At 41.5% G+C, this 27,550-nt stretch overlaps 2 protein-coding genes across 2 annotated transcripts in view; one reads left to right on the top strand and one right to left on the bottom strand.

Moving 5' to 3' along the window:
• Positions 1-424: 424 nt before the first annotated feature.
• On the top strand, positions 425-2,820 carry KLF2 (KLF transcription factor 2). The gene is made up of 3 exons (XM_009909834.2): positions 425-508; positions 643-1,534; positions 1,945-2,820. The coding sequence occupies exons 1-3, from the start codon at positions 434-436 to the stop codon at positions 2,118-2,120; spliced, it is 1,143 nt and encodes a 380-aa protein (XP_009908136.2). The 5' UTR covers positions 425-433; the 3' UTR covers positions 2,121-2,820.
• A 10,154-nt stretch (positions 2,821-12,974) lies between these two features.
• The window catches only part of EPS15L1 (epidermal growth factor receptor pathway substrate 15 like 1), a 40,254-nt gene continuing 25,678 nt past the window's right edge, over positions 12,975-27,550 (bottom strand). The window contains exons 23-24 of the mRNA XM_054174872.1: positions 18,844-19,049; positions 12,975-13,993 (exon numbers count right to left, since the gene is read on the bottom strand). Coding sequence (XP_054030847.1) covers positions 13,847-13,993; positions 18,844-19,049 — 353 coding nt within the window. The 3' untranslated portion in view covers positions 12,975-13,846. The remainder of the gene's footprint in view (positions 13,994-18,843; positions 19,050-27,550) is intronic.

A 27,550-nucleotide genomic window follows, 5' to 3' on the forward strand; every position in this document is an offset into this window, starting at 1 on the left:
GTGTCCTTTCACACCTCAGCATCCCCAGGGAACGCAAAGACCTGTCAGTGTCCCCTCAGCTCACGGGGGTACTTCGGTGTGCCTGGGGCAGGGACACCTCAGTTTCCCCTCGGCGAAGGACTCCTCTCCACGGCTGACCCCCGGCCCCGCGCTGAGGGGACAGCAGTGAGGGGTAGGGGGTCCCGCTGGCCGTGCCAGCTCCAGCCCAGCTCCCCTCCTCTCCGCTCCGCCCTGCTCAGGCTGGGACCGCCGCCGCCGCGTCCTTTTATACCGGGGCTAAATTTAGGCTGCGCCCGAGCCGCTGCCTGGCGCCCGCCCCGTCCGGGACGCGTTTCCTTCGCTCCCTGCAATTGGCTTGAAGGAGCCCGCGCCCGGGTTATAAGGTGGGGAGGGCGGCTCTCGGCGCCGTCCCGCTGTCCCGCCCGGCCGTACCATGGCGCTGAGCGACACGATCCTGCCCTCCTTCGCCACCTTCGCCAGCCCTTGCCGGGAGAAAACCCTCCACGAAGTGAGTCTCGATCCCTCTCCCGCCGCCGCGGCTCATTTCACGGGTGGGCGGCAGTGCCGCAGTCCCGCTTCTCTCTAATCCCAGCCCTCCCCCAGCCAGCACCTCTAACCTTCTCCCGTTTCTTTCTACCCCAGAGGTGGAAGTGTGACCAGGAGGCCAAGACCCCCGCCGGTTCCTGGGGTGGCCTCTCGCCGCGCAAGGAAGATGAAGATCTCAACAACGTACTGGATTTTATCCTTTCCATGGGCAGTGATGGCTATGGCCAGGGCACGTCCGGTGGTGACTATCCCCCTGCCCAGGGGGAGACTGGCAGCTTTTACCAGACCAACCCGTCCCCGGGATGCTACAATGCCCCAGAGCAAGGCAGCCCCCCACCCTACAATGCCAGCATCATACCAGAGATGATCCGCTCCGAGATGGACTCCAACTACTGCCCTCCCGGCAACATCCATGGGCGATTCTTTGTGACACCCAGCTTTGGGGGCCCACAGTTCATTGACAATGTTAAGCCCGAGCCTAACATGGACAATTATGGGCCTGTCCTGGGTCTAGTGCCCCAGGTTTGCCCAAAGATAAAGCAAGAGGGCAATGCAACCTGCATGATGGCCTATGAGCAGCCCCGTGTGGCCAGCTCTCCCCAGATCCCCGGGGCAGAGACACCCCCGCTGAGCCCTGACGATCTCATGGTGAATGACTGCCACACGCAGATGATGTGCCCCTCGTCCATGTCCTTCCAGCAAAGCTACCACCCAGCCTCCAGCTACCACCACCCACAGACCCATCTCCAGTACCAGAACACCTCCCAGTTTGGGCTTTTCGAGGACAGCCTGCCCTTACAACCTTCTGCTCCCAGAGGCATGCTCACCCCTCCTTCGTCCCCGCTGGAGCTACTGGACTCCAAACCAAAAAGAGGACGCCGATCCTGGCCACGGAAGAGGACGGCCACTCACACATGCACCTATGCAGGTTGTGGGAAGACCTACACAAAGAGTTCGCACCTGAAGGCTCACCTCAGGACACACACAGGTAAATAGAGCTGGTGGCCTTCATCCAGAGAGATGCTGCTGGCCCATTACAATAGCCTGTGTAAACCCATTTTGCAGCCTGAGCTTTAACCTTGTGATCTCCTAAACTCCAGGAGTATTCATGGCTGAGCTATGACAAGTGGTCAGATCTAGAATGTCTTTTTCCTTGGGCATTTGGAGGTCAAGGCTTTTCTAAGCACTTCTAATGCCCTTTCTCAAAAGATAGAGGTAGTAAGGGAAGTGCTAGAGCAGTCTTGTTTGGCTTAAAAGCACTTTGGATGTTGTTGTAGAAGGGCTTGGTAGCAAATAAAAGGATCCACAGAGATAGATGGGGGAGGCTGCCTGGCATGTGATGCTGCCTGGCTGTGGGAGTGCCGCACTGAGTCACGCTCACTCTGCTTTCTCCACCAGGTGAGAAGCCCTACCACTGCAACTGGGAAGGCTGCGGCTGGAAGTTTGCTCGCTCTGACGAGCTCACCCGTCACTATCGCAAGCACACCGGGCACCGGCCCTTCCAATGCCACCTCTGTGACAGGGCATTCTCCAGGTCAGACCACCTGGCACTGCACATGAAGAGGCACATGTAGCGTGAGAGACGCTGACCTGCCAACAGTGGACATTATTAAACTGCTCAGGTGCAGAAGTGATAAAAACTTGTAGCTGGTACTACGTAGGAAGGCACCAATGCTCTCGTGATAGAAGCTGAGGAGGATTTGACACAAGGAGACTTAGCCAGCCATCTCCTGCAGAGAATCTAATGTGACTCTATCAGTGAACCTGCCTGTCTTGGGTGGGAGAACAGGGGTTATTTATGCAGCTTCTGTGAAGGGTAAATTCCATACATCTTGTATAGAAGGAGCTGTAAATATGTTTTTTCCTGATTCTAACTGCCTGGTCCTAAGCTTTAGAAGACAATGTTTGTATGGAAACTGCCTGAAGTTGACCCTAGAAGAGATAAAATGAATGTTTCTGTAGCTAACGATGTTATTTTAGATCTCAGTTGAAGGCATGGCTAAGAGAACACTCGGATGTTAGACTGTTTGTTTCACAGGTGCAATAATATTCTTGTCTGCCGTGATCTACACTATAAGTACAGGGCTTGAGGTCTTGTAAGAAAATAACCTATTTTACTGTAATTTTTTATACATTGTAAATAATTTTATACAGTGAGAGATATTGTATATGTAAATAGAAGACAAATGGGTATTTTGCCTATTTCTGGTTTTATAAAAATGTAATTTTTCAATGTTTGAAAACATGACATCTTTTTAATAAAATAAGTTTTAAATTGCTGGTAGTTCCTTCATTTTCCTGTGAGAGCTCCCCTGGTGCTTTTCTTGCCCTGATGGCTGGGACCAACAACAACCTGGTTGTGTTTTAAATTATCAGCGACTGCAAGAAGACACTTAAAAGCCTGAGCTCTGGATTTTTCTGAGGTACACCACAGAGCTCATCCTTCACCTTGGTGGTAAACAAGGTACAACATGGTGTTTTATCACAAAATCAAGGAGGAAGGTAGATCATATTCTAAATACACTTCCTAAAAACGGTTAAGTAAGCACCACTGTAATTTCAGTCTCATTTTTCTAGTTTATGCTGGACTATTTTAATAGCATCCTTAATGTTTTCCAGATGCAGTTACAGTTTTGCCAGCACCGTGTGGGTTTTTACTATAAATTTAAACACTGCGTTTTTGTAATTACGGAGGCTTATTTTAAGGCATTCTCATCCATAAATTATCCCCGCTCTCAAGAGCTCAGTGCAGGGTTCCAATAGAACAGTAGTGGAATTCAACCATCAGTTCACAACACAGGTGAAAACACCTTCATAACTCATTCCACCCAAAACTTAAATTCACTGATTAATTTGTAATCCCACCTCAACTTCAGTAGTAAAGAACAATATTAACTATTTCAGAGGAAAATAAGAGCAAGGAATCCAGAACACTGGTTTGAAATCAGCTGGCTCCTGCAATGGCTGTAGCAGTGGATTGATGTAACAAGTCCAGCAGAGCCCCTCCAAACACCCTAGCACAGCTGAAAGTGAGAGCACAAGTCCAAGTGATACATTGCTGCAATTACCCTGATGAGGACCCTCTGGTTTTACAGCCATGGTTTAGTGGTGAGCCTTAGTACCTCCGGCACAAAAATCACTGTTAATTAACTATGCAGGGTCAGCCTCTCATCGAAGCATTTTTCTGTAACATCTGAATACTTGGAACTTGAGATTGCAATCAAGATTTTCTGAATGATTTTTTTTCTGACTTTCCAAGTTAGAATACCCAGGAATGAAGTCAATAGGTTTACATTTAAAGTAACTACAAATATAATTATTCTTCTGTGAAAGCAAAGACTGCAGCTGTTCATGTGGAACAGACATATTTTGGGCTCCTGATCACTGACATGGAAGAATGAGTTCCACATCTCAGTTTTATAGCTCTTTCAAAGTGAAATGCAAGGGAGATTTAACACTTCTCCATTAAAAACAAGACTCATTTATTTGCTAGGGGAAAAAAAATTGCATAATTTAATTCCAGAAAGTGAAGATGACTTAAAGATGTTCTAAAATTAGCACATTCATTGTTGCAACAGTTCTAGGTATTTCCTGCCCTTTCACCATAGCAGAAGTTCACATTTCAGCCTTTCTTTTGGTGTTTAGAACCTTAAGAACACGCTGTTTGAAATGAGGCCTTATCCTGTGTAGTCACCTGGCTTTCCCTTGCTCTTTCTGAGGCACTGGCCATGGTTTTAGTTGTTCCCAGGTTTCAGTGGTATTGTGCAATCTCAAACTACTCCCTCTTTTGTAATGTAAGGACACAGCAGTGACCCCTCACTGTGGTGGGTACAGCCACCGGGTACTGCATAGGACCACAGTCACCCTTAGGAAGTGCTCCAGAAGGGCTCTCCATCAGTAGGGGTGAGCTTAGAAGCACTGCAATGCACTTGTCTGGCTCTGCTCATCCCCAGCTCTCTCTCTGTTAGAGAATACTGGGCTTGATGGCTCTTCCTCTGTCCCCTTTTGTGTCCTCCCAAACGACGGAGGTGGAAGATGGCTACAGCTGGTGAACCAGCACAGAGCATCTGAATGCTGCAGAGTGCCTGCGAGCAAGGAGATGTTACTCCATTCACCAACCCCCAAAAAACCTTTGTGCGTCTCCTCTGTAGTACTCACCACAATGGGTTCTCCTTCTCCCTCCTGCAGTACCTCTGCATGGGACCATCCAAGCTTCCCATTGCTCCAGTGAATGGTCTAGCAGAGGTCATAAACCTCTGCTCCTTCTACTCCTGTTCACTAGAACATCTTCAGATAAAGACACTTGTTTATCTGCATGGTAATCAAACAGCACCCAGATCAGGACAAATAGTGGGGACATACTCTGCTGTGCATTGATCACTATGTAAAGATGAGGAGGTCGAGTCCTCTCAGCTTTTAGTTGTGCCTCGACTGAAAATAGGGCCAAGTCATCTTCATACATAAATATAACATATAAATACAGGCCTTTACAAGAGAGGAGGGATGGGAAGAAAAAAAAGAACTTCTAATAAAAGCTCCTGACCAAATTGATGTTATTTAAGGGAGGGCACATAGGATAATTTCTGTGTGGTCTTTACAGGAAACAGCAGGTTCTTGAATCACAAGATAATCTTGCAGCAGATAGAGATGCTGATCTCATTCTTCTCACAGTCTATTACGAGTATTTGCCAGCTCCTCTCTTGCCTTTTTTTCCTCTCGATTGCTTTAAATTTGTTTACCCTAAAATGCATCTATGTGATCCCACCAATCTTCCAAGCCTCCTCCAGCAGGAAATCACTAACACTCTGTAATGTCTTCTCTAGAAGAAGATCTTCTAATAAGAGATCACCACCAGGTCATCATCTTTTAAGTAATTTTATTCTAAGTAACCCAAAAGACCCAGCTCACCTTGTGCAGGGATGGGGGACTTCAGTCTGTGAGTCCTTGGTTACTCACAGCTGTTTCCAAACTGCCTGAAAACATCAACTCTCTCAAAACTTTGGTCCTCAGTCCACAAGAAGTGCCAAAAAGAGTTTGTCCATTCTTCAAATTATAGGATAGTGTGGTTCTGTGGTTTTCTGTGGTAGAAGCTCTGTGGTTTCTGAAGTTATTTTGTGCACCTATAACACAGAGTAGCTGTTAGGCTTTTTCCTAAGCTGAATTTTCAAAGCCAGAATCCCAATCTCCAGTAATTTCTTTTGCTATATTTAAATATAACAACCCTAACAAAGTCATGTAGCCATTGCTATGGTAACTGGCAGTGTTGGGAGGAAACACATAGAGGAAAATTCAATCCCAGCCCCAATGTAATGTAATAGGGAGAGAGCTATCCCTGTTGCTAACATCTGAAACACACACTCGGTGGCCACTACAAACCTTGGAATTCCTGTGTGTCTTTGAAGCAGCCATCCTCAGCTGGAGCTGTAACAGGTCCCACCTGCCTGGGACTCATCCTGCATGCCAAGAGCTGAGTGGTTGGAACTCCTGAAACCCACCTGCAGCTGCCCCGCTCTGCCATGAGTGAAGAGCCAGGCTGAGGCACACCTCCATTCAAGAAAGTGCTTCCCATAGACTTGGGGGAGAAAGGTTTACAAGCCAACTAACAGTAACCTAAAGCATGCAGCCATGCACGGTTCACAGGCACTGGAGGTAACTGGCTCAACTTACTGATTCCCAGAGACTCCTTAAAACTCTGAGTTCTTTGATCCCAACCAACCAATTCCCTATCACTTAGGCTGACAGTGGGAACAGCCTCTGCCACCAACAGTACTCTTAAATGGAAGTGCATAGAGGAGGCAGAGATTTGTCTTGGTTAGGCAGAAAATATATTTGATTTAATCTTTTAAGGCCTGTCTTTTCAGCCAGAATTATTGCATCTTATAATATTTTATGTAGACAAGGGGGGGAGGAAGGGGGGGGAAGGTCATATAATGAAGATGTACTAACTTTACCAAAAATCACCTTTCCAACCCAAGGAGAGCAGAAGCATCAAAGTTTTCATTTAGTCTTTAAATACGCTTCAAATATAACCCCTTTTAACAAATCAAAAATATTGTGCCCTTTGTAGTGACCATAAAGCCAAGCAACACAGAAACCGCAGCTGAACTTACCTATTACCAGTTGGTAATTAGATACAATAGCCATTTAGTAACTTTTACTTTGGTTTCCAGCACTTACAGCTCTGACCACTCGTGGAGTTCTGAGTTCCATTATGCCAGTAGGAATACCTGGAGTATCACACTGGACATCCTCCATGAGATTTAATATATTAGGTGACAAGCGACCAAGCCTGAGACTTAAACACAAAACCCAAACTGAAAAATCCTCAAATTCCTACAACCACTATCTTTACAGCCTGTGCAGGATGACAGTTTGTGTGGGTTTTGATACGAACGATTCTATAGAATCATAAAATTGTTTCAGATCATTAAATCCAACTATCAACTGAACGTCACCCTGGCCACTAAACCACATCCCCAGGTACCATATCCACAGGCTTCTTGAACACCGCCAAGGGTGGCGACTCCACCACCTCCCTGGGCAGCCTGGTCCAGTGCCTGACCCCTCTTGCAGTAGAAAGATTTTTCATAATACCCAGCCTAAACCTCCCCTGCTGCAACTTGAGGCCAATTTCTGTCATTCTCTTACTTGATAAAAGGGAGAAGAGACTGTTCACCATGTCACTACAACCTCCTTTTAGTTGTATCACAAGCACTTGCCAAACAAGTGCTACAGGATGCCTGGGTGCCCTTCCTGCGGGCACAAGGGACAGGCAGGGAGAGCACAGAGGGCTTTGTTCTTCTGTACAGTTTCCTTTTGAAAAGCTGTGATTGAGGACAATGTTTATGGGATGTTAAACAGAAAAAATATGTTTGCAGCTGGAAAAGAGCATTAGGAGAATTTATCAGTAAGGAAGGTCATAGTGTCTGGAAGAAATGCTGCATCAGCACCAATAAAGAGTTTTAACTGCAATCATTAAATGAAAAAAATGCTAACCAGACAGGAGGGAAAAGGTATTCTGGGTGACTACACTGACAGTCATGTACAACAGACAGGAGATTCAGCCCTTTTCTCCCTGTAGTACCTCCTGAGGAAAGATATGACTGTGATTACATAGCTAGGGATGGCAACAAAGGCACCAGCTTAGGCTTCCACAGCACAAGGTCATCTTGGGTTGTCTTTAGGCAGTCATATAACAAATGCAAATTTACTTCTGAGGATTAACAGCCAGGCTCATAGCTTTGAGCACCTTTATGTCAGAGTTCCCACTTCCCAATGTTTCTCTTAGAACACAACACCAATGCTTTTCTCTTTCCAATGAAGGGCCTGTTGGCCTCTATGCAATGCCTGGCACAGGGAGTCCCTTTGGATTAGGCACAGACACTGCAGGTGAAGCAAGTATGTGGGAAGGCATAAGGACAAGAACGTTATGCATGTCAGACTCCAAAAACTCAACCACGAGCAAAACAGGGAACAGTGGCCCATGTTGTAAGTGGAGGTGGGCAGCACACGCCGAGAGGAGCTGAGTAAGAAGTTGTGCCTGCCTGTGACATGCTAGACTCAAATCCTGCCTTCAAAATGTCAACACACTAAAAATATTGCTGAAGAGCAACTTCAGGAGAAACCCGCTTTAGCAATCTGTCCTCAGCCATGCCAATGCAGAGCCAATCAAACAGACAAGAGAATAATGAGCTGAAGTGAATAATGTTGGAGGCTATGATAGTGAGGTGTGTTTTTCCAGCAAGCTGCAAGGGCTTGTCTCTGGTGATCTCTCCAACCCCTCCCAGTATAAATGGCCTGGATGTTTAGCATTGCGGCACACAAATTGTTCTGGAAAGGGTGCGGCACTGGATTTTCTGACTGGTTGGTGCAGACCAAATGGGGCTGGGACAAGGGAGAAGTGGAGTGACCAGAGGGAAAAGAGTGCACAGAGGGCACCAGGCAAGAGAAGAAAAGATCTGAATGCAGAGAATCAAGCAGTTGTTCTAAGCAGGATTCATGGAAATTCAGGATTCATGTGAAATTACGGACACAAAACCAAGAAAGATTGCCGAAGTCTCAGAGCTCCAAAAAGTAACTTTTCATTTATTATATTAAACAATAACATTTATCTTATTATATTAAACAATAAACACATGAGATGGGTTAAAATACTTTTCAATTTGTTATGATATCTGAAAGATAAATATAGCTACAATAATGTACATATTTGGAGATATTAGTCAAATTTAGGTCAACACTGCAGTTTCCACTTTGTGTTTCCACCTCTTTTAGGTCAGAGTAAAGAATGCTATGTTAAAAGGGACACCAGAAGAGCTCTCTGTACTTGTAACAGCAGAAGGAGCTAGAGTCACTAGGAGTTTTCTTTTTAGAGTTAAACTGAAAGGGGCAGGCAGAAGCTGGAAAGATAATTCCATTTTATAACAAATTAGCCTTTACTTATAAAACTTTCAAGTAAAAAGAGCAGTCTATAAACTGAGACAACAGGTGTATCAATGAGTAATCATTAACGGATTTACTCTAAAAATAAATCTTTTATAATTCCACCATACTCCAAGCAAAATGCTAAGGAAAGGTGTTTGTGGAGAAGACTACAGAGAGGCAATGGTTGACACACAACAAAAACTGAGCTGTTCCACTGGTGTAGGGAGGAGATATTTGGACCAGATCATTATTAGCACAGATCAATTACCTTGAACAGAGTTTCCAACTCTAAGTAAGGATTAAGCAGAAATCAAATTTCTGAGAGGAAGGAATAAAACACAGAAGAAGGAAGAAAAAAACCTCTCACACAAGGGCAAAAAAACAATTCTATTTGGACCAAAATTCCTTAGGCCTTAGTTCTACAGAACAAATACTCTTCTCAATGGAGAAACACTAAAGAAGAAATAGTAACCCCAAAAGGATTATAAGAAGAATCCAAGAAAAGTGCATTATCATTGAGCATAAGATGACAAAATAATTTCTACACAATTTCACAAATGGGAATTAGGAAAAAAAAATAGTTACAGTCAGACACAGCTTGGAATTTCTTACACTTTGAGAGCATGTTACAGGAAAAATCCAGCAAGGACTGATGAAGCTCCGCCAAGGGCAGAGATTCATGAGGAAAAGTTTGCCAATATAAAAGTATTTCATACAGCATTACTGCAGAAGTCCTAGTTTTATGAGCATCTGCTCTCCTTGCAGAATGACTGGTATGCTTTACAAGGAGACTATGTGAATATAATCCAGAGAAACCACTCAAGGCAAACGCAGACATACTGGCCTATAGAGGACAAGGTGGGTATCTCAATACCGGTGTCCTATGTGCAGTCTGTGTGCACAGGTTCATGTGGATAATTGTCTGTCTATCCTGTTTTAACTGCTGTGTGCAACTCACCCTTTTCTGTGAGCCATTCCAGCAGTGCTGATGCTCTGCACAAAACACATATGTGCCACTACAAAAGACTACTCAACTCTTTGTGATTGCTCTCTGCACCAGAGACTCCAGTAATTTTGTCTCAGTAGGAAGTAGAATTACATCCATTCTTCCCTCAAAGTCAAGAATGTGACAGACAGTCTTTCCTCCTGAAGGAAAAGCTTAGGTGGAAATGGAGGAAAAAGAGAGCTGCAATCCAGATGACAATTATGTGCAGCCTAGAGAAATGGAATGGAGCCAGAGAAACATGTTTTCCACCTTAGCATGCAACTGGATGGAGAGGGCAGGGGTATATGGGAAAAGCTCCTTGAAAAGAATTTGGGGGGGGGGAGGGGGGGGGAGTGGCTGTGTGTGGAAGCTAGAAGCAAATGTAGGAGAAAAATCATTGCCTCAGCCTAGAGAAAAAAAGCAGAGATCATACTGCATGACCATCACCTGCAAGAAGATCAGAAATTGAACCCACTTCAAAAACTCAAGAAGAATGTGAAATCACATTGGGTGCAGATGACACCTACTTTCTTCTAGGTGTCCCTCTCACACTTGGTACAGCCAGTGAACACAGATTTTCATGACAATGAAAGTAATCCAGAAATAAATGTACCAGAAGTAGCAATTTTGCCTTTGTTTTCTTTCACCAGAACTTTGAAAGTCTAAGAGCCACAATCTAATCAGCTTTTGGGTAAATATCCATTTCTGTAGTCACCTGTTTAGAGAATACATACACATGAGCTTTAATATATAGAATATATCTGCACATTCTACATATTGTCTGTATATACAGATCCTATGTACAGCACAAGGTAGTCTAGACTAGGAGAGTGTGTGGACATGTATAGTATATACACACACCATTATTATATCAGACAATACTCTACATATATACACACATAGACACAGATCATATGGCTCTCATAATGCACACTCCTTATGCATTGTGTATACTCACATTTTACATACCTTGCACTGTACACATTTTCTCTGTCCACATAGCAACACAACGCTTTAAATTTCACTGTTCTGGAGGATGAAGATTGATATCTTGGGGTGGAAGGTTTGCTTTAGAAGAACAAGTGCAGGTATGGTACAAAATATGGAGTTAGAAGAGAAGGTGGATAATCTTCCTTTTTATAGGGAAAACTGTCTTTAATAGGTGGGGAGAAATCACATCTAAGTTTTCTTCTACTGTGGTGCCAACAATTTTGACTCAAATGTTTCAGTAAACCGAAGGTTACTAAATCTAATACACTACATAGAGGGCATCTCAGTTTGCTTGATCTTCTGTTAACTGTCCAAGCAAACGTGAAGAATGAGTAATAAGGAAACAGGAAAATGAGCAATTAGTTCTATCACTTTATGGAATGCTCCATCAATTCACATTTCTGTCTTCCTGCTGGATATCTCAAAAACACCAACCCCTTGCTTTAGAAGCATGATAAATTACAGCATTTCAGAGCACTGACAAAGCAGCAGAAAGTCTTGTTATGGTACATAACTCAGAAAATGAGTCAGGATGTTTAGCTCATCCACCCCATCCCACTGGAGTGACATCATCCAAGGAGTAGCCCAGAAGTGGTTTTCCTTTCTAAAATGGCACTACATATAAAAGGGGTTTATTGGAGTAAAAGAGACACCGCAAAAATTCTGGCCCAAATGAAAATAAACCGGAGAAGCCTAGACACGGATAGAATGTGCTTAACTTCACTGAGAATCCTGCAGCCAGTCCGTTTTGAAAATTGTTCTTTCACAGCAAAAGTTTTATCTCACATGAGCTAGAGACAGATGCAAGTTTGCTCTCAGAGACTTCAAGTCCTGTACACCAAAAGAGAATCTGTTGACATTTTGGTAGGTTTGATCATTTAATCGTATTTTAGAGACAAAAATTACTACAGTGGGAAGGGATTTCAAATCAGGTTCTGTAAAATCAGAAATATTTTCTACTGCATTCTAAAGAGGTCATTAAAAGAGGGTCTTAAAGATCATCTGTGACTGGCTGTCATACCAGAATGCATCTTCTCCACTTCTGCAGGGAATGAAAGATCCACATTGCTTGCCTCCGAAGAGCACCCAGGCAATTGCGGCTGTAAAACTGCACTTTGAGATCTGGGGCTTCACTTTTGTCCTGTGTATTGCTGCAGTTGTAAATGCATGCAGGGGGGAAGGTCGGGGGTGTACGCATAGACACAGACACGTGCTTACCCATACACCTACTCACAACAGCCTGAGACAACAAATTCCACATCTTAGCTGCATTGTAGAGCTTAAAACTACTGAGGAGATTAAAATGACCCAATCTGATTCTCATCCCTGTGTAAGGAAAGCATCCAGAGTAAGGCAATTACAACAGAACAGGGAAGACTATTTTCACTCAGTGAACAGGCACTATCATTGGATAACAAAAACTAAAAGTAAGGAAAGCAAGGACATAAAAAATACAAATGCATGAAAGATGATGATGAAATACCACATTATCAAGAAAAAAGTGAAAATGTTTAAGATGAGGGCTGCATCAGTAAAAACTCAGACTTCAGCTTTGTGTTCCTATAGAGCAAGGACAGGAAACCAGATATATTGAGAACATTTAAAAACTGTTGTGATAGATGCCTACTCTACTTAGACATAGAAGTTTTAGAATTCTTGTCCTCAGAAAAGGCATTTTTAGTAAGCAAGTAATTCAGACTCCTCATATGGACTTATTGCATATAAGACATGCAAAACACTCTGTATTACCCTTACCAGGTGGAAGCACTGAGTTCTACAGGTGTATATAAAACCTGCTCCTGCTTGGACTCACTACCTCAAGCCATACTTTAAAGCCACTGCAGTCTAACAGTATTTCTACAAGTCACACATGAACATGTATTTGGCAAATGAAATCTGCTTCAACTTGGCCTTATTTCAGCTAAATTATGTTTGATTTGTAAGCACATAATAAAAGACAAGTGGAATTAAGGAAACAGAGGTAGGGACTGTCACATGCAGTCAGCTGGGTAACACAAATAACATGGTCTGTGCTCTGGTGGCTGGAGCTAAAGAGGGTAAAACGAGTTGTAGGGATGAACACAGCTCAAGCGTAGTAAGTTTTCCACTGCTAGATTTTAGAGGAAAGCAGCACTCAAACCTGTATCACTGTAATCAGATTTGCAAGACTTTACCTAATGAATTAATTGCCAAATGATTTGCCCAATTTACTATAACTGAATTGAATCCCTCTTGGACATCATCAGAATTGTTAAAACTAAAGTTAAAATTAGAACTTCTCATTTGCAGAGACTTCAAATTCCTACTGTTTTGTGCTGTTCACTATGTTTGCATTGATCACCTATAAACCACCAGATTCTTCTGCAAAAGCCACACCTCCTGGGTGAAAAGGAACCATCTAATAATTAATTTATGCTGAAGGCTTTGTCACAGATGATGCAGATGATGTACTGATTAGCCTACCATGAACTATTAAATGAATGTAACATGTAATTCTATAAACATTCTATTTTTATGACATTTTCTTTGAAATTCAAACTGCAGCCTCAGAAAACCCCAATAGAATTCGGGTAAGAAAAAGCCAGGTTCACAAGCTGCACTTTCCTATATGCAACACTCTTCCAGATAAAGAAATTTGCTTTCAGTATCTTAGGATCATATGTTAAATTTCTTACAAGCAGTAAATTGTATCCAAAACACACAACACAGCTTATACAGTGTTTCCTGCATACTATGCACTTGGAAAGCCACACGGAGCCTAGTTTGATGTAACCAGCCAGCCTTGTTTAGAGTTGAAGGTGACTAAAATTATTTTCACGACATAACCCAAGAGTTTAGTATTTTTATAAAAGCCACGTTTAAAGGTTTCACTTGGACAGGGTGGAGTCAAAGAACCTCTACTTAAGAGTTTGGCATATCAGCCTTACTGAGTGCAATAGCCAACTCAAGGTCTTCTTGTTCTTGTCTCCGCAACCGAGCTAGTCTTTCTTGCTCTGCTTTTTCACTCTCACGCTTTGCCCACGCCAGCTGCTGCTCTTCATTTCCAAACTAAAAAATGAAAATGAAAAATAAATTAATAAATTTACCAAATAGCTTAGAAGAAACTATGTGAAAAATGCAATGAATCAGACTTAGTAAATATATGACTCAAGTGTACCAAGTTGTCCTAAGGTAGTTCTTCTAGATTAAAATAAAAATTCACTCACTGATTTCCTCACTTCATCCTCTATTTCCTTATTTTTTTCCTCCTCCCACCAGGAAACTAACCTATCTGGGCTGCACATCCCTGCATCCATGTTTCAGTTTTGTATGAAAATGGCAAGGGGACTAAAGCCAAACAAATACTCCACAAACACACACAAAAAAGGGAAGTTAGTGGTTTGGGAACATAGCAATCTACATCCATTTTTAAAACTAGCAAATGCTTGGTAAAATCCAAAAGTTATTTACTCTTGTGCAACTCCATTGCAGAGAGTTTGGTTGTAGGATTTCCTGCTGAGGGTGAGGGGGTTTAATAATGGCTGTGGATTTGTGGGAAGTTTCATCACCACATCAGAAGTTACAAAAAGTGCTTCTGTCACTGTTCAGAACAACATGTGTAGAGTTTTTCCAGTATAAAATAATGTAACAGAATCCAGTTTACCTCAGCAGAAGACACTAAAGGAATACAAGGCCTTCTAACAGCTGATGATGCCTAAGCCTGTTTGAGCCCCCCCCCACAAACCCATTTAACTGCACTGCTCCAAAACCATTCCCTTATTATACTCTGCTATTCACCACTGCAGCATGCAGAAGTTTGCTTGTTTGAATGCTTTGCAAAAAGTATTGAAATATGTCATTGAATTAATAGAATTTAATCTGGGACAGTTTAATTTTTGCACTGGCTGAGGAGGATGATGTTAACAGAAGCCTTCATGGCTGCAGGCAAATGTTTGCATCATATCCCATATCTAAAATTTGCTTTGTGCTATCTTTTGAATTATTTTGTTGAATGTGCAGACAAACATAGTATTTGGGGTTTTTGAAAGAGAAAACTATATGGAATTTATAGCTTCAGTTCCCGCTGAATGTACACTGCAAAAATTGCCCTGCAGTCCACAGCAGAGTGACTCTGAAGTCAGCAGAATCTCTTGTTGCAAGGCTATGGCTACACCTTCCCGAGCAAACCTGAAACACTGAGTATTAAATGCAGCTTTAAGTGCTAAATCAGTGCCTGGCTGCGTATACACTGTGTGATGGCCCTATCCCAGCCTTTTCCACTCTGCACTGTAGCTGTAGTTTGCACTTTAAAGGTATTGAATTTATTTCAACCCAAGGCCAATTCTCATCTACTCCTCATTCAGTTAAATTATTCTTTATCTACTTCTGGACACTCACAATTCCCACTTGACTTTTGTCAATATGATTCCTCAGATGTTGATGCATGAATAAAAGACTATTTTAAAATTACTCTTCCTTAAACAAAACACCGCCTCTGTTTTCATTGCTAGCAAAATTTAAATGAGAATGTTTGCATTCAACGTTATTGAAATAAGGTAAGAGTGCCACACATTTTAGGGCATTTTACTTTTAAAAAGAAGGAAGCCTTCTATCATTCCTCATTTAAATAATGTCAGTTGACAGTTAAGATTTAGGAGCTCAATAAGATTTTAAATAGACAATTGGTTTCAAGATACAGGAAAAACAAACTCAATGGAAGGAGGATCAAGAAGTCAAGATGATCTTATAGCCGGGGTAGAGAATAACAGTTCCTATTCTCAGAAACACAGTAAGCTTTGGTCAAACCTTCTGGGGATTCTTTTTTTCATATTGAGAAAATAGTTCTACTTATACAGCTTACATATGAGGGTAAGTATTTCAAAGACTATGAAAGACCCAATTCTGACTTGTTTATGATACACAAATGAGATTTTTTTTTTTTTGTGGTTAAAAGGGCTGAGGAAAATAAAAAAATAAAGGAAAAATAGGCAAGTGGCTCACTGGAAGCAAAACTGGATGTGCCTTATTCCAAGTGGTCATCATAAAGTCAAATTTTCAGGAGCATAACTCAGACCATTAGAGAATGAAATGCACAACAGTTCACTAGAGTCAATGATCCTTGCACAGATTTCCTATAAGAAGGTAAAGTAACTAGATAGGGAATAAAAAAACAATTGATCTTGCATGTTTAAACAAGTCTGTAAGTATGTACCATATCTGTCATTTCAGTTAAAAAAAAAAACTCTTTTTGTTTCTCCTTTTTCAGCAGTACAGTTAGACTGAGGGAATAAATGGAATAATAAAAGCAGACTGCAGTAAAAGTGATCAAACACACAAAAAGCTAAACTGACTTGCGTTTACTAAATTAGCAACTTATATGAAGAAAAACTTTTAGTTTAGTTCCAAGTGCTCTGTTTCTTGGAAATTTAAACACTTTCTGTTGGCAGAAAGACTGCTTTTCTTGTTGTTCTGCAAACTGAAGCTGGAACCTAGAAATACCTGAAATATGAGCTACCACAAGACTTTGCTTCATTCCAAAGAGCCGTCATTAATGCCAGTGGTAAAGTGGAGAATGCAGTGAGAATAAACTTAAACTCTGGGTGCGTGAAAGTGCTAGCAACTCAACAAAAAGCCGAATTTCCTAGAGGGCAACTAAAAACTAGTGAAGTTCCTCATGTTTTTTCTTTGCAAAGGTAAAGAGCTCCAATTAAAAATCAGGTTATCCAGTTACTCAAACCTACACAATTCCATGATTCTGTTCTCAGATTCCAAACTAGGTGTCAAAAACAAGTCTGTAAATAAAATTGATTTAATTTCCATGATGACCAAAGTTTCCCAAACATAAGGTAGAGAGAAGCACAGTACTCCTGCAGCTGCTGAGGTAGCTAGTGCACTTCAGACTTGATATGGAAGGATTAAGAATTTCCAAGTGCAGAAACATACTTGTGTTGCAGGCAAGCAAAAAACACCCCAACCAACCAACCATCAAAGTGAAAAGAACAGGGATCAAATCTCTGTATTTTCAGTCAAGTTCAGTTAACACTTTTTTTTTTTCCCCTTTCTCATAGCATTAGAATGCAATTCAGAAAAGCAATTGAACCCATCAAAATTTCATTTGATGAAGTGCTACTTCATAGTGATTCTAGGTCACTGCTACCCAAGATCTCATTTTCCCTATTTTTTCCTTATCTTTTAAAGTCAATCTCATCTCCTGAACACCTGATGGCACAGCAAATTTAACAGTGGGATGAGGATCAGATTTTGGGTAATTTTTTTTTCCATACAATTGCTCAGTATGAGCCACGCTTTCAATGTAAGACATGCAGCCTGTAAAGCAAGATGACAATAACTGGGAAACAGTCACTCCATTCTTGTCTCTCACTGAAAGAAGTAATTAGATGTGGTTCAAGAAATTTCAGATAAAGCAAGTTTTATGTCTTGTTTTTATTCAGAATGTCACGATTTTGTATACAATCACAGAATTTAACTGTGCAAACTCAACAGGCTAGTACTAACTGCGGTAGAGCATACATAGGATCTGGAACTTTGATGTCTTCAGTATAATAGATAAATTAAAGCACTGAGGCCAGCTAAAAGTATGCACAGATGACCTCAGCTAACAGTATGAAATAGGAAAGTGATACATTTACTATTAACTAGGGGTGGGTGGGAACCAAACAAACCAAAGACATTAAAAACAAGCACCCTGAAAGATTCAGCTTAAAGATCTCCACTTGTTGAACACGGAACTTTGTCCATCAGAGTTAAGTAACAGATTAAGTTGGCAATTTCAGCTGCATGGCAGTGTGACAGAATGAAACCACGTGAAAGGAGAAAGAAGCCTGAGGCTACGGGTGGAACAGATTTCTATCTACTTATGGAAGCAATAAGAACCACACTGCTACTACATTTACAACAATTTCCAGTTCAGTAACACACCTGCCAGCACTAAAATCAAAGCCAGGCTACTTTTTAATGAATGGGTGCTTGGCTTTGCTTTCAAACCTTCAGATAATGTCTTCTGGAGTGCAGTATGGGTGTTTCTATATTGGTTCTACAAAACAATTTTGTTTTCTTTGCCTAAAAAGGGCTTTTCCACAATATCAGTAATTGAAACAAAATTCAACAGCTAAATCATCACAGACTGGTTTGGGTTGGAAAGGACCTTCAAGATCTTCTAGTTCCAACACCCTGACACAGGCAGGATCACCTCCTTCTACACCAGGCTGCTTGAGGCCCCATCCAGTCTGGCTTTGAACACTTCCACGTTTGGGCAACACCTCTGGGCAACCTGTTCCAGTGCCTCACCACCCTCATGGGGTAGAATTTCTTCCTAATGTCTCATCTAAATCAAGCTTCCATTTTGAAGCCACTGCCCCTTGTAATGGCTTTTCATCAACTCAGTCTCTGTCTCAGACACGCATCTTTATGACCACACTCCATCACATACAGCAAATATTGTGACAGGATTGTGAGAACTTTTTTCACAAGCAGTTACAAACATTTTCCCTTTAAGGATTTGCTTCTCAGGAGATAGTAAAATCTCTATAGGAACATTTTCAACAATTGGTTTTTAATCTTTACAGCATTGGCTTCCAAAAATCAGTTTACAAAATAGCCTCCATGCAACAAAAACAATACACAGACCCTGCTACAAAGAATTTGTGAGTAAAGGCACACTGCACTAAAATAACTTAAATGCAAGTAAACCCTTTAAAATTTAGTATGAAACTTCTTTTTTATTGAAATAATACCTTTTATTACAGAATTATTAATAATACAAAAACAATGAGGACAGCATGAAGGTACTAAGAGACAGAAGCCAGTCAACAGTAGGTTTGCAGTTAAAACAAAACCCCAATAGATTCCTGCAAGCAGAGCAGAAAGTGGTTTGCTCAGAGACAATGAACTTAACTTACAGAGCTGAAGTCTGCAAACCCCAAGGAAGAGTCTCTAGAAGTTTTACTTGAAGAGGAGGGAGCAAATGGATCTTTTCCACTAAATGGGTCCCCAAACCCCTTTTTACTTTCAAACGGGTCACTGCTGTCAGCCCCAAATGGCTGGAATGGATCATGGGGCTTGGGAAAATCTGAAGACCCAAGGTGGCTTACAGGAGTACTTTTACCTGGAAAGTTTAGGAAAAACAAAACAAAAGGAGAAAAAGAGAAGTTACTTACCAGGGACATTGCAAACCCCTTACACAGGAAACTGTGCTGATACACTTGAGTATGATCCATTCTTCCTGGAGTGGTTTCAAATGTAACCAAATACAATGGTACTCATCTGTCAATGCACATCATCTCAAACACTTTTTCATTTAAATTGATTTATTACCTCACGCATACACATGGCATTATGGATACCATTAAGATTATAAACAATAAAACACAATACAACGACATTTGGTCAGCAGAATTTGACTAGAATGATTGCTCATTTTCCAGGATTAGAGGTATTTCAAGTTTAAATTTGGGATTATACAAAAGGCAAAATAGTTACAAATGTCTAGCACTAATGATGTCAAATAGAATCAGAGAGTAACTTATCTGGGACTTTACAGAACACACTAGGGGATTATTTTTTTTCCCTGGAACTGTTTTTTCCCCTTCTAGCATCACACATAAAAGGGAAAAGAGACTGATGAAGGAATATCCTTGTTCTGGGGTGCTTCTTTGCAACCCACCTTTTGCAGGGGACTTGTTCTTGCTTTCCACCCCACTAACAAATGGAATCACAGCAAATGTTGTGGATGCTCGTAATAATAGCTACATATTTTATTTCCCAAAATTAGAACCTCAAAGTTTTTAATCTCCTCTGCAAAAAGGACAATTTTTTAGGTCAAACAACTAAACAGAAATGTAGTTTTGTGTTTCTCCTAAAAGGGCCACAATCTAGCCTCAAGGATGGACATCCTCTTTGGATGAACAGTACTGATTATAATGTGTACTTGACAAATAAAAGGAGACTCTAGAAACACTTCTAAAAGGAACAAGTATTTACAAGTTCCCATATAACAATTTGCATTAATAAAGTTTTTTAAACTTTATAGTATTTGCTCAAACCTGTGGAAATCCTCATTTGTGAAAGAGAAGTACAGATCAGCAACCTTGCACTAAAATAACTATCCAGTAGCCTTCCTTCACCTGCTGTAAAGGGAAATATGCCCTAGCATACTTCACCCTATAGTGTCCCAAAAATAGAGGTCAAAATGACACCTTTTAAGCTGCCCTTTTCTTAGTTAAACCTGTTGCCGCTGAAACCACTTTGTGGAACTGGTGACTGTTAATCTAAATGTGGCATTTGCAATGTGTTTGCTCAGCAAAGAGATCACAAAGAATAACTTTGCTGTAGAGGAAATTCACCACGAATACTACAGTTACTGCTAATAATATTGCAGATTTCCACTTTACATCCTAAATGCAGTTTTCTTCAGGTTTTTATGTTAAAGAACAGAAAAAGGTTGTAATTTTGTTACTTTGAAGAAACAGTGACAGAGGGTGCCCACTCTGAACACACCAATCCTGGCATTCAGGACAGAGTCCTGAACAAGCCCTCTTCACTACACTTTGTACATTGCATGCAGTTTGCTGTATCCTGCCACGTGCAGCAAATACAGTTTTGAGGTCTGGCAGAAATTGGTTAGTTCAGACAGATGTTCAAATTTACTAACTTACTAGCCAATGAGTAACAACTGCAGTGTGCCCACGAGAATTGTGACAAATACAGTGGTGCTGATCCCGCCAGCCCCACCACTGTGAGCTAGGATACAAACTGACAGAGCAGTCTGCAAGGAGATGACTATGGCTGCAGGGTGGGACTAATGGCCACGATCTGTGGAGCTGGTGGCTATTTTAATGAGGACTTCATGAACGGTACAGTTCCAGTTTCCCACAGCCTACCCCCATTAAGCCCACTGTTTTATCTCTATTTTTAACAGGTGCTTTTCTCCCCAGTTGCCTTTCCCATCTGCTTCAAGGATGCAGCACTTTGTTATTTTTCACTCCCATCCTTTCTCACACGGTTCGGGGTACAACATCTCTTATCACACTCCAGGGCCCCACACAGTCATGAAGGCCAGCTAAACATCCCATCAGCTAGTCCCTGGGTTCCCACAAACACCTCCACCACTATTATCTTTTCTGACATCCTTGCTGGTTTGCATCAAGTGTGAACCTCCTGGCACACTAAGTGTACACTTAAGCACACAAAGACTTTTGTATTCCACATTTAGTATGCAAGAAAGTGGATGAAATATCTTTATAATGTAACACAAAAAACCCCCACTAAATCACATTAAAAAGTCACCAACTGAACTGAAGGACATCAGTAAAATCATAATATTGCACAATATGCTCTTAGCAGTAACTGAGATTGCATTAATCTGGTATTCACTGGAAATGTTACATTTTCACAGGAGACTGCCCATTGTTTTTGAGGCACAGCAGTATGAAAGCGCAAACAGTTGTAACCCTTTACTTATTTGATGTTTCTGCTAATAGTTTCAGGGGGAAAAAAGTTCAGAAAAAAGCAAAACAGGTCTCATTCTGAAACCACAGCAGTTTCAGCAGTTACCCAAGTGGTGCACCCAAACCACACCGAGGACTCACTTCAGCAAAAAGAGATGATGAACAAAATGGTTTACCACAGCAAATGCTGTTAACTTGGAGCGAACTCCACCCATCTGAAGGGTTTATCTAATTTCATGCCCCACAGCAAACTTGAAGGTTGAGATTTCTAGTTCAAGACACTGGCGTAATGCAATTACAGAATTTGTCTTACTGAATTACAAGATCTTGAAAATGAAATGAAACATGGAGAGCCCTCTCTATGTTCTATGTTTCAACACTGCTCCTAATTCTCTGCTTTCCAGAGCCTCTTACTGAATGATGAGAAGCTGCCTGTATTCATGTGTTTGCAAACTGGGCTCTGCATGCTCACAAGCAAATGGGGGCAGATTGAGATGGCACAACTTCAAGCTTTCACTGAACACACAGTCCTTTCCAGGAAACTTTCTGAAGTGAAAAATACGCCTGAAGAAGACAAAGTTGTGCTATAAAAGATAAATATTGACAGCATGCGTTCACTCCATACTTGCAATTATACCTGAACGTACAATACCAGGGCTCCCACCTCTTACATCTTTTCTCAGGCAGAGGAAGTGTTACTCTAGAGAACTCCAGAGACTGTAGAGTGTGAGGTGCCTCCCAGCACTGCCTTCCCTCAGAGCTCTACCAAATATATGTATCGTTCCTAACTTACTCAGCATGTTTTATCCACTACCTAGCTCTTCCACTAACGTGGAATAGAAAGTGCATAAACTGAGACCTTTAGAACATATAGAAAAATAATCACCAGACTTCAAAATGTGCTTGAAGATTAGTTACATTAAAACCAATTTTCTACAGAATACTCAGAGGTATTTGTCTTCAATAGGGGCTATTTCTGCACTATATTTCAGACTCACCTCTTTGCTGGTAATGCTTTTTGCACAAAATCACATCATGTATTTTTAGTAACAGAAGGAAAAAAATTTCCTATGCAAAAAAGCCCTAAACCTGTTTTTGCTTAATATTTGCAAAATCTACTCTGAAAACCTTTGCCCCAAAGAAATATTCTAAAAAGTACAAACTTCTTGAAAGGTGAGAAGATAAATCATTGCACATCCAGCTGAACAATCTGCTTTGAGACAGAAAAACCTTTCACAATCACTTCTTAAATACCATTACTGTGAGAGATCAGCAAAAACAACAGAATCAAAGGGTGAATGGAATTTTTAGATTGTGGCTGGGCAGGTGCTCCACCCATGAGTCATTTATCCTACCCAACACAGGATGCTTGTGCTCTAACGCAACTGTCAGGGCTTCTAGAAAGGATGAAAAAAATTAAAATAAAAAAAGAAATCTTTCCCGTCAGTCAAACTTTGAGGCTGAAGTTTTTGCTCTCGGCTGCAGATGAGGCAAAAACCTGAAGATAAACAGGCACTGTGCTACTGGTGAATAACTCTGGGTACTTGAGAGGTGCTGAGGAAACAGGTGTGTGGCACCACTCAGAAATAAATAACACTCCTGCACACCCATGCAAGGGAATTAGCGCACACTTTTTCCTGATTCATACAGAGCTTTTGTTCATCACTCCTGGTTACATCCTGGTTACACATGGCTTCTGGCTTCTCGAAAATCGAGTAGCTAAATACACGATGCAATGTTGTATGCAGCCTCATATACCAGGCACGTTGCACACGGTGCAAGCCAAGAAGAATGGCCACAAAAATGTGACATGTTTAAGCATTCTGTATTCATCAGATGGAATTTTCTTTCAAGAAATGAAATGGGTAAATGCAGGCAATAAAGCAACCAAGCTTTGTTTTTAACATGGCTTTTTATGCAAGACACTGAGCAAACCACAAAGTCTTAATTTTCATCTAATGGAGATATTGAAGACACAGCATAGAGAAACAAACACTACTAAAAACCAAGTGTATGTTCCCATCCCTGGAGGTGTTTCAAAGCTGAGGGACATGATTTAGCACCAGACTTAGAGTTATAGAATGGTTGTACTCAATTATCTTAACAGCCTTTTCATACCAAAATGATTCTATGAGTCACTAATATACAATATACTTAGTATGAATTATAATATTTACACATATTTAAAAAAAAAGCTAGAGTGGTAAAAATAATTGGTTTGATTAAATAATCATTGCATTCAGAAAGCACACTGAAATTGGAAAATACGTTTTCTCCCCGTGTTTTTAGGACTTTTATATTCTTTCAAGGTTAGAAAGGTCAAAACCACTATAAGCAAGCAATAAAAATTTAGAGGAGGTTGAAGGTTACGCACTGGTTAGTGGTGAAGGTTCTCCCACTAATATCACTGGTTAACAGCACTGTTATAACCGCAATGTGGAATGCATGGTGCTGCATGAAAAGGAAGTGGTAAGGGTGGGGCAAAAGCAGCAGGTCTCACGATCAAAGCACTAGAGCATTGAATTTTACTTATAACCCAATCACTGACACCCACACAGCAACTTCCTGTACTTTAAAAAAAAAGAGAGAGATAAAAAAAAAAAATAAAAATCTGTTTCTCTCTTTTTGTAATCAACAACTTTTACCTAGAAACTACTTAGCGGTGAGCTCTGACTGATTTCAATCTGCAGCTCTGGGCAGAAAACATAATTGTTCATCTGTGAGAACGTACAAAACCCATTTTAACTGACAAGTTCCCATCTATCAGCTCTTTCAGATATTTTTATTTTTAATTACACGAAAGTCCTACCAAACCCAACAATTAGCGTTAAGACGTATAAAAGTGCAGTAGTGTTAAACACTACAGTGAATCTTCTGTGAGACAAAATAACACCTCCTTGAAAATCTACAAAACTCAACTGTGACAAAATAATTTGCACTGGAATTTAGATCCCTGTAACAGGGCACCTTTTCTAAAGCAGATCAGTATACACTACTATTATTTTTGTTAGTAAAAGCAATTAATGTCATGTTACCAAACCCCAAACACAAAGCACAAGCCTGTTTATATTTGGATCAATTTTTGGTGCTTTCTAAGCATTATTTAAAATGCTGCATCAACACATACAGAAAACCTTCCACTTCTCTCCCGAGAAACCTTCAAGTTTTTCACTACCACCTGGTGAATATCAAATTACTTCAGCCAAGTCTCATGGGAGCTGTACGAAATCTAATGTCCATTAGGAACTGCACGGACAGCAAATGCATTCCTGAAGAGAAAGAACATGCACAAACTGCCTCGGGGATTTTATTAGAACAGTCTAGTCAGCGGAACTGGGGCTCTTGCTCAGCCACTCTTCCTCAATCTAAAAGGAGAATCTTAAAGCAGGTAAAGGACAGAGAAGCTGGTTTTTCACATCTTTGCATGTAAGAATAGAATAGAATAGAATAGAATAGAATAGAATAGAATAGAATAGAATAGAATAGTTTGGAAAAGACCTTTGAGATCCTTGAGTCCAACAGGTATGTTGGAGCTTTGATGTACACCCATATCTGCTTCTGAAACACCTTCTCCTTGCCTTTCTCTGGTTTTATTCATTGATTTATCAGCCTTCCTTCAATTCTGTTTAAAGATTCTGCAGTTTACCTTTAGTTATATTGAAAAAACACAATAGAGCATTTAATCAAATTTCTTTTGGACCAAGCAAGCGTCAGTTTAAGACTCTGTAACATCTAAAAGGTCAGGAAAGACATTCAAAGAGGAGTGAGGAAGAAGCTAAATGATTTATGGAGAACAGAGATTCATCCCAAGATACAGCTTTAAGGGGATTATCCCATGACTGTCATCTTCTCTCAACCTTAGTTTTCAAGAAGGGAAAGATACAGATCTCAAGGGTGTCTAATCCATGCCACCAGTAAGTGTTTGCCTATCCCAGACAGTGACAACCACAGACAGCTGTGAAGCAGCTGCTAATACAGTCAGATGATAGCTGCTTCTCAGTGTCCAAGCTTTGAAAAAAACTAAAACACTAACTCAACCAAATCAAACCAAAACAATCAAGCAGTCTTCACTTGACAAGCAGCCAGCACACAGGTCATGGTTTACAAGGCTAAATAAGGACTATCTACTGCAATTCTGCTACTGACAAAGATGGTAGCAGCAGGGAAGTTCCCTTAAATATCCAAAGCCTTTCTGTGAGAGCAGTTAATCTGAACTACATAAACCTTTTTGACAGGTTTATCCAGGTACACCTGAAGGCCTTTTGATCAGACCTTCACTAATGGTAAACAGAGGCTCTGTTTGAAGTGTTTCCCTGGCCCTATTATCAGTTCCAAAGTTGCCTCTGCCTTTGTAAAGAAATGAGATCTGACAGACAACTCCTCACGCACATGGGCCAGGTGGGAACTGTGGCACACTTTGGCCATGCCCTGGTCCAGGACACCCTGCAGTACCTCAATGGACTGATCAGGGGGCTTGTGACACGCAAGCATCTGGAAAACTGCACAAAGAAAAGCACTGAACTGGGAATAATGTCTGGTGGATTTTGCCAGTTTCCCCTATCAACAGAAACCCAGACTCCCAGCACGGTGGGGGGTCACAAGGGACCTCTGGAGACTATTGAGTCCAACCCCCTGCTAAAGTAGCATCACCCAGAACAGGTTGCCCATGTTCAAGTCACTTTGGAATCTCTCCACAGAAGACAACTCCACAACCCTTCTGGGCAGCACATCTCCTCCTTAGGAAATCAGACATCTTTCAATGCTCAACGAAAATATTTGTTAGGAGTGTCTACTTGACAGCAGAATATTGAGGACAAGTAAAGCTTTCTATCGGGTCTTCTTTGCACCTGCCTAACAAAATGCAAGCAAGCCATGCAACTGCTTTTCAATATTAAAAAAAAAACAACCAAAATCTTCTAACAGAAATGAGAGTTTTACTGGGAACAGAAAGGCAAACTACAGATTTGCCTGGTAGTAACTTACATCTATCCATCCTTCAGCAAGATCTTTATCACCGACTTGGTTTTTAATTAGACAGACCAATGAGAAAGGTAAGAAACAACGGAAGTTTCTTGTCTGTTGTTTGTTTTCTGAGCAGCTTTCCCATTTCTAACAGCCACTTGTACGCCTGTATCTCTTGCTAGAATCACACTTTATTACTATATAATTTCTCATGCTTGAAGTAACCACTGAAGATTGTCTTAGTTGTGGAAGGAAGGGAGGAGTGTAACTGCATAAGCACAGGAGGCCCATTTGCTTAAAAAAAAAGAAAAACAAAAAACAACACCCCTGCTTTGTTTCCTCCTCAGCCTATTTTATCATAACAACATTTGCTTTTGGTGTCTCCCAAGCAGAGGGGAAGGAACACGTTTAAACTGATTTTTTTAAAAAGCTGATTGAAGGTTGAGTGCACAAATCTAAATTAAAACCAAACCATTAAAGCTAAAATCCCCAAATCTCTCCCTGTGTACAAAAGAGGGAATCAAGAGACAATCTCGCTGGGGCCTGGCGAGTTCGTTTTAGTCCTGGCTCACTGGAGAGGTCCCAGAGGACTGGAAGCTGGCCAACATGGTGCCCATCCACAAGAAGGGCCGGCTGGATGAGCCAGGGAATTACAGGCCTGTCAGCCTGACCTCAGTGCCAGGCAAGATTATGGAACAGGTCATCTTGAGTGCAATCACACAGCACTTACAGGATGGCCAAGGGATCAGGCCCAGCCAGCATGGATTTAGGAAGGGCAGGTCCTGCCTGACCAACCTGATCTCCTTCTATGATCAGGCGACCCGCCTGGTGGATGTGGGCAGGCCTGTGGATGTAGTCTACCTGGACCTCAGCAAGGTCTTTGACACCGTCCCCCACAGCAAACTCCTGGCCAAGCTGTCAGCCCATGGCTTGGATGGGAGCACACTGCGATGGCTTAGGAACTGGCTGGAGGCTGAGCCCAGAGAGTGGTGGTGAATGGTGCCACAGCCAGCTGGCAGCCAGTCACCAGTGGTGTGCCCCAGGGATCAGTGCTGGGCCCCATGCTCTGTAACATCTTTATTGATGATCTGGATGAGGGCATTGAGTCCATCAGCAGTAAATTTGCTGACGACACCAAGCTGGGGGCAGGAGTTGATCTGCTGGAGGGTAGAGAGGCTCTGCAGAGGGACCTCAACAG

Source organism: Dryobates pubescens, chromosome 31 (assembly GCF_014839835.1).
Source record: "Dryobates pubescens isolate bDryPub1 chromosome 31, bDryPub1.pri, whole genome shotgun sequence".
Classification (NCBI taxonomy): domain Eukaryota; kingdom Metazoa; phylum Chordata; class Aves; order Piciformes; family Picidae; genus Dryobates; species Dryobates pubescens.

Bases quoted from the DNA above. Each gene is read 5' to 3' on its own strand.
- KLF2 (XM_009909834.2), top strand. From the start codon at position 434: ATGGCGCTGAGCGACACGATCCTGCCCTCCTTCGCCACCTTCGCCAGC. The intron at 509-642 runs GTGAGTCTCGAT...TTTCTACCCCAG, and splicing joins GGGAGAAAACCCTCCACGAA to AGGTGGAAGTGTGACCAGGA. The intron at 1,535-1,944 runs GTAAATAGAGCT...TTTCTCCACCAG, and splicing joins TCACCTCAGGACACACACAG to GTGAGAAGCCCTACCACTGC.